The 19368-nt window shown below is 35.3% G+C and overlaps 1 protein-coding gene across 1 annotated transcript in view; it reads right to left on the bottom strand.

Annotated features, from left to right (window-relative positions):
• LOC102806681 (sphingomyelin phosphodiesterase 3-like) overlaps positions 1-19368 on the bottom strand; it is a 63725-nt gene that overhangs the window by 541 nt on the left and 43816 nt on the right. The window contains exons 2-5 of the mRNA XM_085500604.1: positions 14315-14390; positions 12553-12702; positions 4397-4550; positions 148-319 (exon numbers count right to left, since the gene is read on the bottom strand). Of these exons, the coding sequence (XP_085356730.1) occupies positions 148-319; positions 4397-4550; positions 12553-12702; positions 14315-14390 (552 nt within the window). The remainder of the gene's footprint in view (positions 1-147; positions 320-4396; positions 4551-12552; positions 12703-14314; positions 14391-19368) is intronic.

The raw sequence follows: 19368 nt of genomic DNA, 5'->3' as shown, positions 1-19368 counted from the left end.
AACCATGCCCGAATTGTAACATGATGTTCAATTCACAGTTAACAGAACAGTTAACATACATTTTTGTTTTTGTTTTTGTTGAACTTTAATTAACAGATGTTTTCGCAGTGTTTGTAACTCAGATCTGAAAATGTGAAATAATCTCACCTGTTTACAATTTGTATATTGATTATTAAATAATAAGAAATCGGTTCTTCTTCTCCCATTGCCTTTGTATCGTTGGAAGTCTCTGCTGGAGGAGGGAATACTGCTATCAGACAAACTGCATGGTTCAATATCTTCCAGAAATATTCCCCTCCTAGTGTGATCTTCTAATAATCTGAAAAAGGAAATACAAGTTGTGGTCATCATAGTCAAACTATTGTCAGCTTTCCCTGCAATGGTTCAGGTACCAAAAATACATTGATTTTTTTAGTTTTTCTGATCTACAACAAATAATAATACAAACACTATGTTACTAATTAGTTACAGGATTCGTTAATCATGTCTTAATTACCAACTAATTATTAATGTCTCTGATGACTGTATTCCTATGTCGAGAATACATGAGTACAGTTAATATTCAATAGATCATTTTCCGTTCACTTTGAGATCCCGCATTATGCATGAAATCGAACGTAAAAACAGGACAAACAAAGGTCATAGCGTCGTAGTGGCGATCAACATCGCGTGAGATTCAACAAAAGTATATTGGGGGATATTTCCATGCTTAATAATGTGTTGTTCACATTTGATGATGGTCAATTTCGATAGAGCAAGAGTATTCAAACGCAATATTTCCCTGTCAAGAATCAGCCTTTTGATGTGAGCTACGAAATAAAGAAATACGAGTCATCATTCGTTTTTTGCGGCATAGGTTCGACGCACGTCTTTCACACAACTCTCGAGATCTCGCAGCTGAACGGAAAATCGCCTATTCTCTAAATCTAAACACAAACAGAGTAGCAAAAAAAGTCAGACTAACTTCATCAGGGATATTTTTCAAATTTGTTTGGACTTGGTTGTCCACAAAATATTTTCTTTTTTCAAGATGAAAAAATCATGTAAATCATGATTTTGACTTCTTAACTTTGTTGTTTTTATTTTCCCCAAATTGTGCAAAATTGAGATTTTTTGGATTTTGATATCATGCAACAGCACCAAAAACGTTCAGTTGCAGCAAAACAGCAGCTTGCGATCTCCATAAAATGTACAGGTCATGTCTGAATCACAAATCAATTTTTAATTCTTTTTTTTCCCTGTTGCTACTAAAAAGGGGATTGAACTATCAAGTGTCTCACTCTACAATCCATTATGAGTGAGAAATCACATTGAACAAAATTGACCATTTTCCGTACACTGCGAGAATCACGCGTTATGCGTGAAATCGAACGTAAAAACAGGACAAACAAAGGTCATAGCGTCGTAGTCGCGTCAAACATTGCGTGGGATTCGACAAACGCGAAAGTATTTCGGGGACATTTCCATGCTTAATAATGTGCTGTCCACATTTGATGATAGGCAATTTCGATTAAGTGAGGGTATTTGGAAGCAATATTCCTCTGTCGAAGATCGGCCGGTCAATGTAAGCTGTGAAATAAAGAAATTCGAGTTCAAAATCAAATCGTTCGATTTTTGCAGCAGACGTTCGACGCGCGTCTTTCATGCATCTCGCGAGATCTCGCAATTGTTCGGAAAATCACCTATTGAAAAATACTGTAAAATCTGTGATAGAAGCTGTGGCTTCTAAAATAATAGTACAATGCAACAGAGGTGATGAGGTCATGACAGTTCACTTGTTTCTTGAAAAAGTACTGGTAATTAATTTTTTTTAATGTATCCTAATGGCATGAAATCTCGGCAAAAAGTCTTCAGTTCAGTCAAAACCACCCTAAGTACATTATTAGATTTCATTGTGTAATTTATTTAAGTCATGTCAAGATAGAATCAAATCAGCTATCAACTGAACGAAATATGACTGTACTCAATCAGACAGTATCTGCATGAATCACACAGGGGATTATATATTACAGACACTAGTCATAGATTAAATTTAGCAAATCAACTTAGGGATAGGTCTGACCCCGTCAGACCTCACTTGTTTCAACTAGTGAATTACATTTATTACAAAACCATTAAACACGACGTAAGAATTTTCTCCAATTCTCATATATTTTCTATGCAAGGCCATTTTATTAATGTCATAGCATATACTGCTGTCTGTTAAAACACCTTTAATGTACACCACACAATATAAAGATTAATTGAGACCAATAACATTCTGAGTATAATATATTTTTCTCAAGACTAACTCAGTATATCCAATGTCATTTCCTCGGGACATGAGAACAAATGACTCTAGGTTAATAAAACTTTACTGCATATTTCACGAAAATTTTTCATTGATTTATGCTCAAAATTTCTATGAAGACTGAAAAGTTTATATTTAACCAGTACTTGAATGAAATGATACTTGATTTAAATTAGAGTTTAACACAAGGTAATTTATTTTTTTTATTTTCTGAATGACAGAGTAGGAAAATCCAAACTCAAAAAAAATCAAAATGGCCACCAGTCTGCCATCTTAGTGGTGCATTATAAATAGGGAGGGGGTGTATTGTAACATAAACATCCTTAGTAATATATTCGGCGAACATAATAACTCATTTTTTAGTGTTCATCTCCAAAATCCAAGTTCATACCACTTACAAATAGGACACTACAAGTGCCCTATTGAATAATTGTTAATTTGATTTTCTGTGATCACTATTTACGTTGTGTTACCGGTATAAGTCATCTAGGCAATGCATATCATAAGATATATCACCATCATGGGATATGTACATTTGTACTTGCATAGTAACTACACATCATCATAGTCTATCAATTACAGAATGACAGAAACATAACTCAGTACTAGTATATCTCAGCTTTGGATGAAATATATTGACAAGCCCACTTTGTTGTCAATTTGAAGTTATACTTTATGTACATGTCAATGATTTTTACAACAAATTTGAATTAAAAATAAAGTTTTATTGTTCACATTAAGAGCATTATTACATTTGTAATTACAGTGAGCATCAAAATGAACTGATCAGGAAAACCTTGAATCTCTCTTGCAACTTTACAACATGGAACATTGCCAGCAGTGTTTGTTGTGACTTCAAAATTTTCAATTCCAACAACCTGACATTTTACATTTCACCACAGTGAATTATTATTATTTGATGATAAACCTACAATCTCTATTCAAATTTTTACTTTTCCAATGTTTGAAGGCAAAATCATACAAAATATTGCTGGCAATATTCTTAGGAATATTGATGCAATATTGCAAGTGAGATTAATAAGGAAAAAGCAGCTTCTCGGCTGAGATAGCTCTGCTGTTAGCAATGCACATTTCTATTAAGAATTGAAGAATTGAAGATATCATCACAAAATGAACAACTTTGAGAAAGGACCACCTGAGGTACCTATATGTATATTATCAAATCAATCACATTAGCGGTTTTGAACATGAAGTCAAAAATATTCCTTTTTACCAAAAATTACCAAAATATTCATCCAAATTTGAAAATTCAAGATATCATGAAATGAACAAATCTGAGAGAGGTCCACCTGAGGTAACTATACGTGTAATATCAAAGCAATTAGACTTGCTGTTTTCAACAAAAAGTCAAAAATATCGCTTTTTACCAAAAATGACAAAAATATTCACCAAAATATTAGAGAATTAAAGATATAGTCATGAAATGAAGAAATTTATTTGAGGTCTACCCAAGGCACATATACATTCAATATCAAAGCAATCAGGCTTGTAGTTTTCAAGAAGAAATCAAAAAAATAAAAAGTTAACAAGGGACCATCACTCATATAATAAGCTCTGCTCGACAGCGGAGCTTCAAAAACAGTTTTCCTGATTCTTCATCACCTTGAAAAACATGGAATGAATTAAAAGTACAATCATTCAAATTTCAAAAAAACGCACTGATCTGAAGTGTTGATCATTAAGCTGATCACTGAATTAATTGGTCTGCGATTATTGATAAATACATCTGGGGAATTTTTGTATTTAGCCCTATCTTAGATTGAATTACACAATACCGTACACAATAACCATATAGGTATATAATTTATTGCATCCATTCAGAATCTGCATTAAACTATATGTATGGTGGTTAGCCAAGTAATTAGATGACACATTGTCATTCACATTGTCATATCTGAAAAGGCATTCACATGGCTTGCAGGAGACGCACTAAAGTCTGAGATACTAATAAAATGCTATCTCACAAATCAATTCAATCCATGAATATATCAAATCCTCAGACAGGATCATTAACCGAGAAAAGAGAATGTAAAATTTGTCCAATTATGGAAAGGCTGCTTATTATATGAATACAGTGATCCTCACCTTTGTAATCCTTCAGGCATGGCTACTTCATCTTCGTATAGCATTTCTTGATAGAGTTTGGTTCCTACAGTCCATGTTTGATCTAGACCAGCAGTGACGTGACATGGATCAGAGTATTCTGATAGCAAAGAATGACTCCAGTTACCCATGTCACCTTAAATAAACACAAAAAAAGCAAATCAAAAAGTTATTTAATTAAATTAGTTATTTTGATTTTATTGTACGTATAACATGTCTTTTAGCTAATCTGTTATTTTGCTAGTTCAAGATTTGGTTAATTCAAAAGAAAGTATATTATTTCTCACAATGACATTACGGGTCGTAGCACATACTGCAGCTAAATTAAGATTCTTTTAATTCATGCATTGAGTCAAATTCACTGAATTGTATGTAGCTATTTCAAATATGGATTATTTGTGTCAAATTGATGCCATCATCGAGACTTATGTATACTGACTGTTTGTTCAAATATCATTATATCATGAGATGGCACTAAGAAAAACTCCATCACATTCAAGTGGAGATGCCCCAGGATTTAACTAGAATATCTGCCATTACAGTTTAGTGCTGAGAGGTTAAGATGAGACCAGAATAGCAATCTATCATTAAATCTCTCAAGTGGAGATCAACTAGCAGAATCTATGTGCTGACCTGTATAACAACTGCACAGGCATGATGGCCAGTGAACATAATCACAGTCAACTGTGTATAAATAGCCATAATCTATGTGCTGACATCTATAATAACAGCACAGGCATGATGGTCAGTGAACATAATCACAGTCAACTGTGTATAAATAGCCAGAATCTATGTGCTGACATCTATAATAACTGCATAGGCATGATGGCCAGTGAACATAATCACAGTCAACTGTGTATAAATAGCCATAATCTATGTGCTGACATCTATAATAACTGCATAGGCATGATGGCCAGTGAACATAATCAGTCAACTGTGTATAAATAGCCATAATCTATGTGCTGACATCTATAATAACTGCATAGGCATGATGGCCAGTGAACATAATCACAGTCAACTATGTATAAATAGCCATAATCTATGTACTGACCTCTATAATAACTGCACAGGCATGATGGCCAGTGAACATAATCAGTCAACTGTGTATAAATAGCCATAATCTATGTGCTGACATCTATAATAACTGCATAGGCATGATGGCCAGTGAACATAATCACAGTTAACTGTGTATAAATAGCCATAATCTATGTGCTGACCTCTATCATAACTGCATAGGCATGATGGCCAGTGAACATAATCAGAGTCAACTGTGTATAAATAGCCATAATCTATGTACTGACCTCTATAATAACTGCATAGGCATGATGGCCAGTGAACATAATCACAATCAATTATGCATAAATAGCCAGAATCTATGTGCTGACATCTATAACAACTGCACAGGCATGATGGCCAGTGAACATAATCACAATCAATTATGTATAAATAGCCAGAATCTATGTGCTGACATTTATAATAACTGCATAGGCATGATGGCCAGTGAACATAATCACAGTCAACTATGTATAAATAGCCAGAATCTATGTGCTGACTTCTATAAGAATGGCAGACAGGCATGATGGTCAGTGAACATAATCACAGTCAACTATGTATAAATAGCCAGAATCTATGTGCTGACATCTATAATAACTGCATAGGCATGATGGCCAGTGAACATAATCACAGTCAACTATGTATAAATAGCCATAATCTATGTGCTGACATCTATAATAACTGCACAGGCATGATGGCCAGTGAACATAATCACAGTCAACTATGTATAAATAGCCAGAATCTATGTGCTGACATCTATAATAACTGCACAGGCATGATGGCCAGTGAACATAATCACAGTCAACTATGTATAAATAGCCATAATCTATGTGCTGACATCTATAATAACTGCATAGGCATGATGGCCAGTGAACATAATCACAGTCAACTATGTATAAATAGCCATAATCTATGTGCTGATATCTATAATAACTGCACAGGCATGATGGCCAGTGAACATAATCACAGTCAACTATGTATAAATAGCCAGAATCTATGTGCTGACATCTATAATAACTGCATAGGCATGATGGTCAGTGAACATAATCAGTCAACTGTGTATAAATAGCCATAATCTATGTGCTGACCTCTATAATAACTGCATAGGCATGATGGTCAGTGAACATAATCAGTCAACTGTGTATAAATAGCCATAATCTATGTGCTGACATCTATAATAACTGCACAGGCATGATGGCCAGTGAACATAATCACAGTCAACTATGTATAAATAGCCATAATCTATGTGCTGACATCTATAATAACTGCACAGGCATGATGGCCAGTGAACATAATCACAGTCAACTATGTATAAATAGCCAGAATCTATGTGCTGACATCTATAATAACTGCACAGGCATGATGGCCAGTGAACATAATCACAGTCAACTATGTATAAATAGCCAGAATCTATGTGCTGACATCTATAATAACTGCATAGGCATGATGGTCAGTGAACATAATCAGTCAACTGTGTATAAATAGCCATAATCTATGTGCTGACCTCTATAATAACTGCACAGGCATGATGGCCAGTGAACATAATCAGTCAACTGTGTATAAATAGCCATAATCTATGTGCTGACATCTATAATAACTGCACAGGCATGATGGCCAGTGAACATAATCACAGTCAACTGTGTATAAATAGCCATAATCTATGTACTGACCTCTATAATAACTGCATAGGCATGATGGCCAGTGAACATAATCACAATCAATTATGCATAAATAGCCAGAATCTATGTGCTGACATCTATAACAACTGCACAGGCATGATGGCCAGTGAACATAATCACAATCAATTATGTATAAATAGCCAGAATCTATGTGCTGACATTTATAATAACTGCATAGGCATGATGGCCAGTGAACATAATCACAGTCAACTATGTATAAATAGCCAGAATCTATGTGCTGACTTCTAGAAGAATGGCAGACAGGCATGATGGTCAGTGAACATAATCACAGTCAACTATGTATAAATAGCCAGAATCTATGTGCTGACATCTATAACAACTGCACAGGCATGATGGCCAGTGAACATAATCACAATCAATTATGTATAAATAGCCAGAATCTATGTGCTGACATCTATAATAACTGCATAGGCATGATGGCCAGTGAACATAATCACAGTCAACTATGTATAAATAGCCATAATCTATGTGCTGACATCTATAATAACTGCACAGGCATGATGGCCAGTGAACATAATCACAGTCAACTATGTATAAATAGCCATAATCTATGTGCTGACATCTATAATAACTGCACAGGCATGATGGCCAGTGAACATAATCACAGTCAACTATGTATAAATAGCCAGAATCTATGTGCTGACATCTATAATAACTGCACAGGCATGATGGCCAGTGAACATAATCACAGTCAACTATGTATAAATAGCCAGAATCTATGTGCTGACATCTATAATAACTGCATAGGCATGATGGTCAGTGAACATAATCAGTCAACTGTGTATAAATAGCCATAATCTATGTGCTGACCTCTATAATAACTGCACAGGCTTGATGGCCAGTGAACATAATCAGTCAACTGTGTATAAATAGCCATAATCTATGTGCTGACATCTATAATAACTGCACAGGCATGATGGCCAGTGAACATAATCACAGTCAACTGTGTATAAATAGCCATAATCTATGTACTGACCTCTATAATAACTGCATAGGCATGATGGCCAGTGAACATAATCACAATCAATTATGCATAAATAGCCAGAATCTATGTGCTGACATCTATAACAACTGCACAGGCATGATGGCCAGTGAACATAATCACAATCAATTATGTATAAATAGCCAGAATCTATGTGCTGACATTTATAATAACTGCATAGGCATGATGGCCAGTGAACATAATCACAGTCAACTATGTATAAATAGCCAGAATCTATGTGCTGACTTCTAGAAGAATGGCAGACAGGCATGATGGTCAGTGAACATAATCACAGTCAACTATGTATAAATAGCCAGAATCTATGTGCTGACATCTATAACAACTGCACAGGCATGATGGCCAGTGAACATAATCACAATCAATTATGTATAAATAGCCAGAATCTATGTGCTGACATCTATAATAACTGCATAGGCATGATGGCCAGTGAACATAATCACAGTCAACTATGTATAAATAGCCATAATCTATGTGCTGACATCTATAATAACTGCACAGGCATGATGGCCAGTGAACATAATCACAGTCAACTATGTATAAATAGCCATAATCTATGTGCTGACATCTATAATAACTGCACAGGCATGATGGCCAGTGAACATAATCACAGTCAACTATGTATAAATAGCCATAATCTATGTGCTGACATCTATAATAACTGCATAGGCATGATGGCCAGTGAACATAATCACAGTCAACTATGTATAAATAGCCATAATCTATGTGCTGACATCTATAATAACTGCACAGGCATGATGGCCAGTGAACATAATCACAGTCAACTATGTATAAATAGCCAGAATCTATGTGCTGACATCTATAATAACTGCATAGGCATGATGGTCAGTGAACATAATCACAGTCAACTATGTATAAATAGCCATAATCTATGTGCTGACATCTATAACAACTGCATAGGCACGATGGCCAATGAACATAATCACAGTCAACTATGTATAAATAGCCATAATCTATGTGCTGACATCTATAATAACTGCACAGGCATGATGGCCAGTGAACATAATCACAGTCAACTATGTATAAATAGCCAGAATCTATGTGCTGACATCTATAATAACTGCATAGGCATGATGGTCAGTGAACATAATCACAGTCAACTATGTATAAATAGCCAGAATCTATGTGCTTACATCTATAATAACTGCATAGGCATGATGGTCAGTGAACATAATCACAGTCAACTGTGTATAAATAGCCATAATCTATGTGCTGACATCTATAATAACTGCACAGGCATGATGGTCAGTGAACATAATCACAGTCAACTGTGTATAAATAGCCATAATCTATGTGCTGACCTCTATAATAACTGCATAGGCATGATGGCCAGTGAACATAATCACAGTCAACTGTGTATAAATAGCCATAATATATGTACTGACCTCTATAATAACTGCACAGGCATGATGGCCAGTGAACATAATCAGTCAACTGTGTATAAATAGCCATAATCTATGTGCTGACCTCTATAATAACTGCATAGGCATGATGGCCAGTGAACATAATCAGAGTCAACTGTGTATAAATAGCCATAATCTATGTACTGACCTCTATAATAACTGCATAGGCATGATGGCCAGTGAACATAATCACAATCAATTATGCATAAATAGCCAGAATCTATGTGCTGACATCTATAACAACTGCACAGGCATGATGGCCAGTGAACATAATCACAATCAATTATGCATAAATAGCCAGAATCTATGTGCTGACATCTATAACAACTGCACAGGCATGATGGCCAGTGAACATAATCACAATCAATTATGTATAAATAGCCAGAATCTATGTGCTGACATTTATAATAACTGCATAGGCATGATGGTCAGTGAACATAATCACAGTCAACTATGTATAAATAGCCAGAATCTATGTGCTGACATCTATAATAACTGCATAGGCATGATGATCAGTGAACATAATCACAGTCAGCTGTGTATAAATAGCCATAATCTATGTGCTGACATCTATAATAACTGCACAGGCATGATGGCCAGTGAACATAATCACAGTCAACTATGTATAAATACCCAGAATCTATGTGCTGACATCTATAATAACTGCATAGGCATGATGGCCAGTGAACATAAACACAGTCAACTATGTATAAATAGCCAGAATCTATGTGCTGACCTCTATAACAACTGCATAGGCACGATGGCCAGTGAACATAATCACAATCAACTATGTATAAATAGCCATAATATATGTGCTGACATCTATAATAACTGCACAGGCATGATGGCCAGTGAACATAATCACAGTCAACTATGTATAAATAGCCATAATCTATGTGCTGACCTCTATAATAACTGCATAGGCATGATGGCCAATGAACATAATCACAGTCAACTATGTATAAATACCCAGAATCTATGTGCTGACATCTATAATAACTGCATAGGCATGATGGCCAGTGAACATAAACACAGTCAACTATGTATAAATACCCAGAATCTATGTGCTGACATCTATAATAACTGCATAGGCATGATGGCCAGTGAACATAAACACAGTCAACTATGTATAAATACCCAGAATCTATGTGCTGACATCTATAATAACTGCATAGGCATGATGGCCAGTGAACATAAACACAGTCAACTATGTATAAATACCCAGAATCTATGTGCTGACATCTATAATAACTGCACAGGCATGATGGCCAGTGAACATAATCACAGTCAACTATGTATAAATACCCAGAATCTATGTGCTGACATCTATAATAACTGCATAGGCATGATGGCCAGTGAACATAAACACAGTCAACTATGTATAAATAGCCAGAATCTATGTGCTGACCTCTATAACAACTGCATAGGCACGATGGCCAGTGAACATAATCACAGTCAACTATGTATAAATAGCCTAGAATCTATGTGCTGATCTCTATAATAACTGCACAGGCATGATGGCCAGTGAACATAATCACAGTCAACTATGTATAAATAGCCATAATCTATGTGCTGACATCTATAATAACTGCACAGGCATGATGGCCAGTGAACATAATCACAGTCAACTATGTATAAATAGCCATAATCTATGTGCTGACATCTATAATAACTGCACAGGCATGATGGCCAGTGAACATAATCACAGTCAACTATGTATAAATAGCCAGAATCTATGTGCTGACATCTATAATAACTGCACAGGCATGATGGCCAGTGAACATAATCACAGTCAACTATGTATAAATAGCCAGAATCTATGTGCTGACATCTATAATAACTGCACAGGCATGATGGCCAGTGAACATAATCACAGTCAACTATGTATAAATAGCCATAATCTATGTGCTGACATCTATAATAACTGCACAGGCATGATGGCCAGTGAACATAATCACAGTCAACTATGTATAAATAGCCATAATCTATGTGCTGACATCTATAATAACTGCATAGGCATGATGGCCAGTGAACATAATCACAGTCAACTATGTATAAATAGCCATAATCTATGTGCTGACATCTATAATAACTGCATAGGCATGATGGCCAGTGAACATAATCACAGTCAACTGTGTATAAATAGCCATAATCTATGTGCTGACATCTATAACAACTGCATATAGGCACGATGGCCAGTGAACGATTTAGCAATTGATGAAAATTTGATTGGATTGAAAATGCTGTCATTATATACAGTATGTGTCATTCATTAGAAGATCACAAGATTTGGGTGCATTTCCATTGTGCATTTAAATTAGACATGAACAGAGAGTTTTTTCTTTTTGTTACTTCTCTTCAATGGTTTCATTGAAGCATCTGCATGGATCCCAGGTGCACAGATTTAAGGCCAGATGTAACTGGTAAAGCATCAAATCAATCATGTTTCACCCAAATTAAGACTAAAATTTGAGTCGCTTTCACAGAGTCAAAAAGGACATTATTTAGACTAACCTAAAGCGTTCTCTTTTCTTTGGAATACAGATTTGTTATGTGAGAAGAATCCAAAATGTCAGACCACAACATGTTGTTACGTACACCTCTTTTTTTCTGTATTTAGCAAATCTCAGTGAAGACATAATTTGCATTATCAGATTGTTCTCTCATTTTGAGTTGTGGAGAGTGGGCACTCGCTCAGCTTACAGCCATAGTTCGGATTGTGAAAAGGTTTTGAGAATACACAACAAAGCCCAGCCACGCCCAGTGGCGATTAACTAATTTGGCACTTGTTCATACTGTAGTTAGGCCGTCCTAACGTGGGGATTAAAATTAGAGCAGAGGGTGACACATTTAGGCCGCCATTTAAAATTTAGACAGACTTAAAATTTGGGTAAGCATAAGGCTGGCCTTATTTTCTGATATATTAGTGTTTTCTTAAGAATAAACAGAAAAGAATCTTACCTGGTGACATGTTATCAAAATTAAAATCCCCGGTGAGAACATCAAAGGCAATAATATCTTCTGGATCAGAGACACACAAGGTCTTTTTTTTAAATTCCTGAAGCCATAGTGTTATCTTATTCATCTGGTTCAATCTGATAAAACTTTTGTCTGTAAAAAAAAAAAAAAAAAAAAAAAAATATTTTAAGCCACTCAATCAAAGAAGAACTCATGCAGCTAAATAGCAAAGGGTTTAAGAACATTTGAGTGCAGCTGAGCAGTTACCAATTTACTAAAAATTAAACTGATGTAACCCACATATCATTACTGATTATGAGGTAAAGATTTAGTTGTTCATGTGTGAGTTGATGGTGTTTCAAGATATGGCGTTCCTCACTCAGTTGGTATAAACAAACATTTTTCCATTCAGCCAATTGGATTGTCAAACAAATGTATGCAACATACATTTACCAAATTTGAATGTCAAGGCATGTCAGAAATATATATTGCATCGCAACAGCATTTGTTAAAACAAAATCGCCACCAGTCAGCCATTTTCAATCTTATTCGAAGGTTTCATAATGCCCAATGTATGTACTAAGTTTGCATGATATATCTATACACAAGTGAGATCTGGTTCAGGAATGGCAGAAATGTGAGTATACATATGTTTCCCTAAAATCTATACGTGAAGTTTAAATGTGCACTCCAAACATGTCCAAGGAAATCATTAAGGAATATATTATTACGAGGATACCTCAAAGTATGCACTCAGACAGTACAGCTGGAGTATCGTTCGACGCACAGCGGAGGTCAATGCGCAGCATACTTTGAAGTATCGTCATAATAACCTTCTTATTAAACATCTTTCCCTTCCAAGGATACACTATTGGAATGCTGAAATCCAAAATGTTTAGAACAGATTCAGCGAACTTCTTTGTGTGGATTCCGGTCAAACTCTGGTAGCAGCCATGTTTGTTTTTATTATTAGAGGACACTTACGCACATAATCATTCCATATTTGGAATTCGCATTAAGATGAAAGTACCCTGTAAAATACAGCAAAATTATGGCATGCTGTAATTAGCTTATCGCGTTACAGTGACAGATGTATAATAATAGTCTTCATTTCTAAACTGACCACATGAAAACTACAGGTAATACAATGTATTAAAGTCATATTTCAATGATTCAGCATACAATAAATATAAAAGCAATTTCAGAACAAATACACAATACAACGTGATTAATATTCAGTGTACAAATGTGTATCATTTGCCAAACCTAAAGTAGACTAATTTCAAAGTCTCGCCCTGCAGCAGATTTTCTAGGACATTATTTAGAATGACAACAGTGTTTCGGTCGGACATGTTATCGGTCATTCTGGTTGACTAGATTCAAACACTGCCTACTGAATATAAAACAGAACAGCTAGCATATAACACAAAATAATGATGAAGCAAGTGAACTGGATTGATTGCATACTGGCACAAGGGATATATAGTAGTGTATTATATATTTTGTAAAATTCTATTGTATTTGCGATATAAGAGAGAGAGTGTATGTATATATACTGTAAAATCTGTATTAGAAGCCGCATTCCTAATATAAGTCACACCCATTCTTTTCGAACAATTTGGAAACAAAAATTCATCATTACTCACATGTGTAGATACTCGTGTAGAAGATATGTGTAGAAGTCGCATACCGTCTGTTGCATTGTACCATTTTAATAAAATTCGCGGCTTCTAATACAGATTTTACAGTAGCTGTAGCAACTTACCTCTGCCTGCTTGGAGCTGTGTTACAGCTATATATCCAACAATTCTTTGCCTGTCTCTAGTTTTTCCAAGTCGGACCTGTGATATGAAACATAAACATTATTTATTATATGGAATAAAATATTATTTCTGCTCCTTCTAGTTTATTAATTTATAAAAAACTTGTATAACAAAATCAATGCTTAGAAACGGTTCTGTCAGTACAGATGGTAATATTATGAAAAACAAGTCATTGTCAATGACACGTCCCCGTTCCGTTCATATTTGAGTGACATATACATTCAAAGCAGATCATGACCGAAATGCACCTGCATATGTACAACACATTGTGCTAAATCTGAACAAAATCCATCCATGCATGACTGAGATCCGGTTCTGGAATTGTGAAAATACGTGATTTTGATGCATTTTCGGCCTTAAATTGGCCATCATTCCGCTATTGTTAAGCAGATCATGAAACAAATGCACATATCTATTTGTGACATGATGTACCATGTGTGTGTGAAGTTTGAACTTGATCAATCCAGACATGTCTTGGATACGGATCCAGAACTGAATTCTTTAACAAAATGGCCGCCAGTCGGCCATTTCGAACTTGATCCGAAAAAAAAAAAAGACGTGCATCAAGGTCCCATTATGTTTAATGTATGTACCAAATTTGAACAAAATCCATCCATGCATAACTGAGATATGGGTCCGGAATGGTGAAAATGTGCGATTTCAATGCATTTTCGGCCTTAAAGCGGCCCCCATTTGGCTATCGTTAATGAGATCATGAAACAAATGCACATACATATTTGTGACATGATGTACCTTGTGTGTGTGAAGTTTGAACTTGATCAATCCAGACATGTCTCGGATACGGATCCAGAACTGAATTCTTTAAAACAAAATGGCCGCCAGTCGGCTATTTCGAACTTGATCCGAAAAAAAAAAATGACGTACATCAAGGTCCTATTATGTTTAATGTATGTACCAAATTTGAACAAAATCCATCCATGCATAACTGAGATATGGGTCCGGAATGGTGAAAATGTGCGATTTCAATGCATTTTCGGCCTTAAAGCGGCCCCCATTTGGCTATCGTTAATGAGATCATGAAACAAATGCACATACATATTTGTGACATGATGTACCTTGTGTGTGTGAAGTTTGAACTTGATCAATCCAGACATGTCTCGGATACGGATCCAGAACTGAATTCTTTAAAACAAAATGGCCGCCAGTCGGCTATTTCGAACTTGATCCGAAAAAAAAAATGACGTGCATCAAGGTCCTATTATGTTTAATGTATGTACCAAATTTGAACAAAATCCATCCATGCATAACTGAGATATGGGTCCGGAATGGTGAAAATGTGCGATTTCAATGCATTTTCGGCCTTAAAGCGGCCCCCATTTGGCTATCGTTAATGAGATCATGAAACAAATGCACATACATATTTGTGACATGATGTACCTTGTGTGTGTGAAGTTTGAACTTGATCAATCCAGACATGTCTCGGATACGGATCCAGAACTGAATTCTTTAAAACAAAATGGCCGCCAGTCGGCTATTTCGAACTTGATCCGAAAAAAAAAATGACGTACATCAAGGTCCTATTATGTTTAATGTATGTACCAAATTTGAACAAAATCCATCCATGCATAACTGAGATATGGGTCCGGAATGGTGAAAATGTGCGATTTCAATGCATTTTCGGCCTTAAAGCGGCTGCCATTTGGCTATCGTTAATGAGATCATGAAACAAATGCACATACATATTTGTGACATGATGTACCTTGTGTGTGTGAAGTTTGAACTTGATCAATCCAGACATGTCTCGGATACGGATCCAGAACTGAATTCTTTAAAACAAAATGGCCGCCAGTCGGCTATTTCGAACTTGATCCGAAAAAAAAAAATGACGTACATCAAGGTCCTATTATGTTTAATGTATGTACCAAATTTGAACAAAATCCATCCATGCATAACTGAGATATGGGTCCGGAATGGTGAAAATGTGCGATTTCAATGCATTTTCGGCCTTAAAGCGGCCCCCATTTGGCTATCGTTAATGAGATCATGAAACAAATGCACATACATATTTGTGACATGATGTACCTTGTGTGTGTGAAGTTTGAACTTGATCAATCCAGACATGTCTCGGATACGGATCCAGAACTGAATTCTTTAAAACAAAATGGCCGCCAGTCGGCTATTTCGAACTTGATCCGAAAAAAAAAATGACGTGCATCAAGGTCCTATTATGTCTAATATATGTACCAAATTTGAACAAAATCCATCCATGCATAACTGAGATATGGGTCCGGAATGGTGAAAATGTGCGATTTCAATGCATTTTCGGCGTTAAAGCGGCCCCCATTTGGCTATCGTTAATGAGATCATGAAACAAATGCACATACATATTTGTGACATGATGTACCTTGTGTGTGTGAAGTTTGAACTTGATCAATCCAGACATGTCTCGGATACGGATCCAGAACTGAATTCTTTAAAACAAAATGGCCGCCAGTCGGCTATTTCGAACTTGATCCGAAAAAAAAAATGACGTGCATCAAGGTCCTATTATGTTTAATGTATGTACCAAATTTGAACAAAATCCGTCCATGCATAACTGAGATCCGGGTCCGGAATGGTGAAAATGTGCGATTTTGATGCATTTTCGGCCTTAAAATGGCCGCTATTCGGCTATCGTTAATCGGATCATGAAAAAAATGCATGTGCATATGTCCCATATAATGTGTGATGTATGAGTGAAGTTTGAACTTAATCGGTCCATGCATGTTCGAGATACAGGTGATCACGGACGCACGGACGCACGGACGCACACAGGGCAAAACATAAGTCCCCGTTTTCGGACTGCGTCCGAACGGGGACTAAAAAATCTTCAACAGTACAGAAGGTTATTAAGTTCAATAATTCTTATGAAATGAAAATAGACCAGCTCTAATATATAAGGCTGGACAGGACTTGTAAGAAGTTACATCTTATATGATAATACAGTTAAATTTGTTGGCAAATATATATACTGGTATACATATAACGCAGGTGGGCAGATTGAAAAAAACACTGTAAAACAAGAATACATCTTGATTAGATGTGATCAGAATAAATCATCACACATCACATGTCAATTGGAAAATCAACAGTGATAGGTGTATTCACAAGGTGAAATATCTTCAAAGTTCAAAGCCGTTCCTTCATATACAAAAAGAAAACACATCAGTTTCTATTAAACCTGATGATTTAGCGAAATACATATAGAGATTTATTGAAGCTATACTGTTAAATGCTCATAAATGAAGTGAAAATGACTACCAAAAAAATTGAGAAAGTTGTTTGTTATACAGAGGTGTTTGGTAAACAAGTGCCAGGTCTTATGATGGAAAAGGGACATTACTTGCATTCACACTACTTTCATTTCCAGAATTTTCCATGTGATTTAATATTTAATTTTTTCACAGAGCACCGAATAAATATTCTACATACATTGTATAAAATCATGTCAATTACTGTAAAATTTAAAAACCTACGATATTTTGTCTTCGTTGATGTGAGACAATTACAACAAGGTTTGTACTCTGACAGTATGTATTATTTTGCAAGGAATTTCAACCATTTTTTTATGATTTATTATGAATGTGTGATCATGTTATGATTATGCCAGGCATTTGTCTGAGATATACATGTAAGCACTGGAAACACATGTTGGACCTATCTGAACAAGAACTTAATTATGGTAGGCCCAGAATCAAAAGAGAGGCTTAACCTTTTTACCACCAGACTTTGTCGGCCAAATTTGTCTGCACTTTTTTTTCAATATAAGTTCAATATTTCAGGAAATGAACCCTAATTTTGGAGCCAATCGACAAAATTTGAGCCAAGTTTTTACTCATACACAAAATTTTGCTATTTTTGTCCAGATCTTCTGAAAGTAACTGCAGACAACTGGTAAACCGAGCTATTTTGTAAATTGGTGATGGAAAGGAGGAACTGGTGGTGAAAAGGTTAATGAACATATATACTGGAAGAAACGATTAAATATTTGTCTAAATAACCAAAATGAGCATAATTTGGAAATTGAATTACCGTAGATACTACTAGAAGAAAAAAACAATCATAAAAGAAAAGAATAGACTTTATAAAAAAGACAATGAAAAAGTAGTCAAGAATAAATTCACTTCATTCTAGATTGTAAATTATAATAAAGGAGGAAAGAAAACTCATATTTGAAGAATGTGATATCAAAACAAACCAGAAAGTGGAAAGACTAAATAACTTTAAAACAATATACAATTGTAGTATTGCATTGGCCAAATATTTAAAAAATACAATATACAAAATTAAATAAAAACAAGGGAGTTTACATATTTTTTTTAATAATAGTTTCACATTATGTATTATTTGTTTTCTGTCTGTGCATTGCATTTTATACTTTGTCTTTACCATACAGTACCCTCAGATGGTACTTGTTGAGTAATAAAGTTACTATTATTATTATAAATGATGTTTTTAATGAGATATCCCATATTGCAATCAGCATTACAGTGTTAGTTACAGCTACAAACCATGCCTGCATCTCATCACTAAATCATTCACATAGTGAATAACAGTTACAGCATGTAAATTCTACAGTTCTGACTTACTCCCAATCATGAACTACCTTCAATTTTGATGAATTTGCTATAATGATGAAATGGAAAAAAAAAAAAATGGGACATGCTTCGATTCCTCCATCTTAATTGCCTACCCTACAGCAAAGTACACCATGCAAGTACATGATATGACCTCCAATAACAGTTAATGTACAATTGTACTTCATTAAAAGTAGCTAGAAGACTCTACCTTTGAGATGATATACTTATAAAGGACATACTGTACAGTGCCTGAAAGAACTGTACAAAGTAACAGTTATCACAGGCTAACAAACTTAAACAACCATGTTTGATCATATCAATACAGATAAAGGCAGATATTATTGTTGAACCATTATGTTCTATAATGCACTGGAAAAAAGATTAAATCTTAGAGCTTAGATCTTAAAGTGAGAGGG

Source organism: Saccoglossus kowalevskii, chromosome 6 (genome assembly GCF_978046115.1).
Source record: "Saccoglossus kowalevskii chromosome 6, keSacKowa6.1, whole genome shotgun sequence".
NCBI lineage: Eukaryota > Metazoa > Hemichordata > Enteropneusta > Harrimaniidae > Saccoglossus > Saccoglossus kowalevskii.
This window is presented reverse-complemented; position numbering and strand designations above follow the sequence as displayed.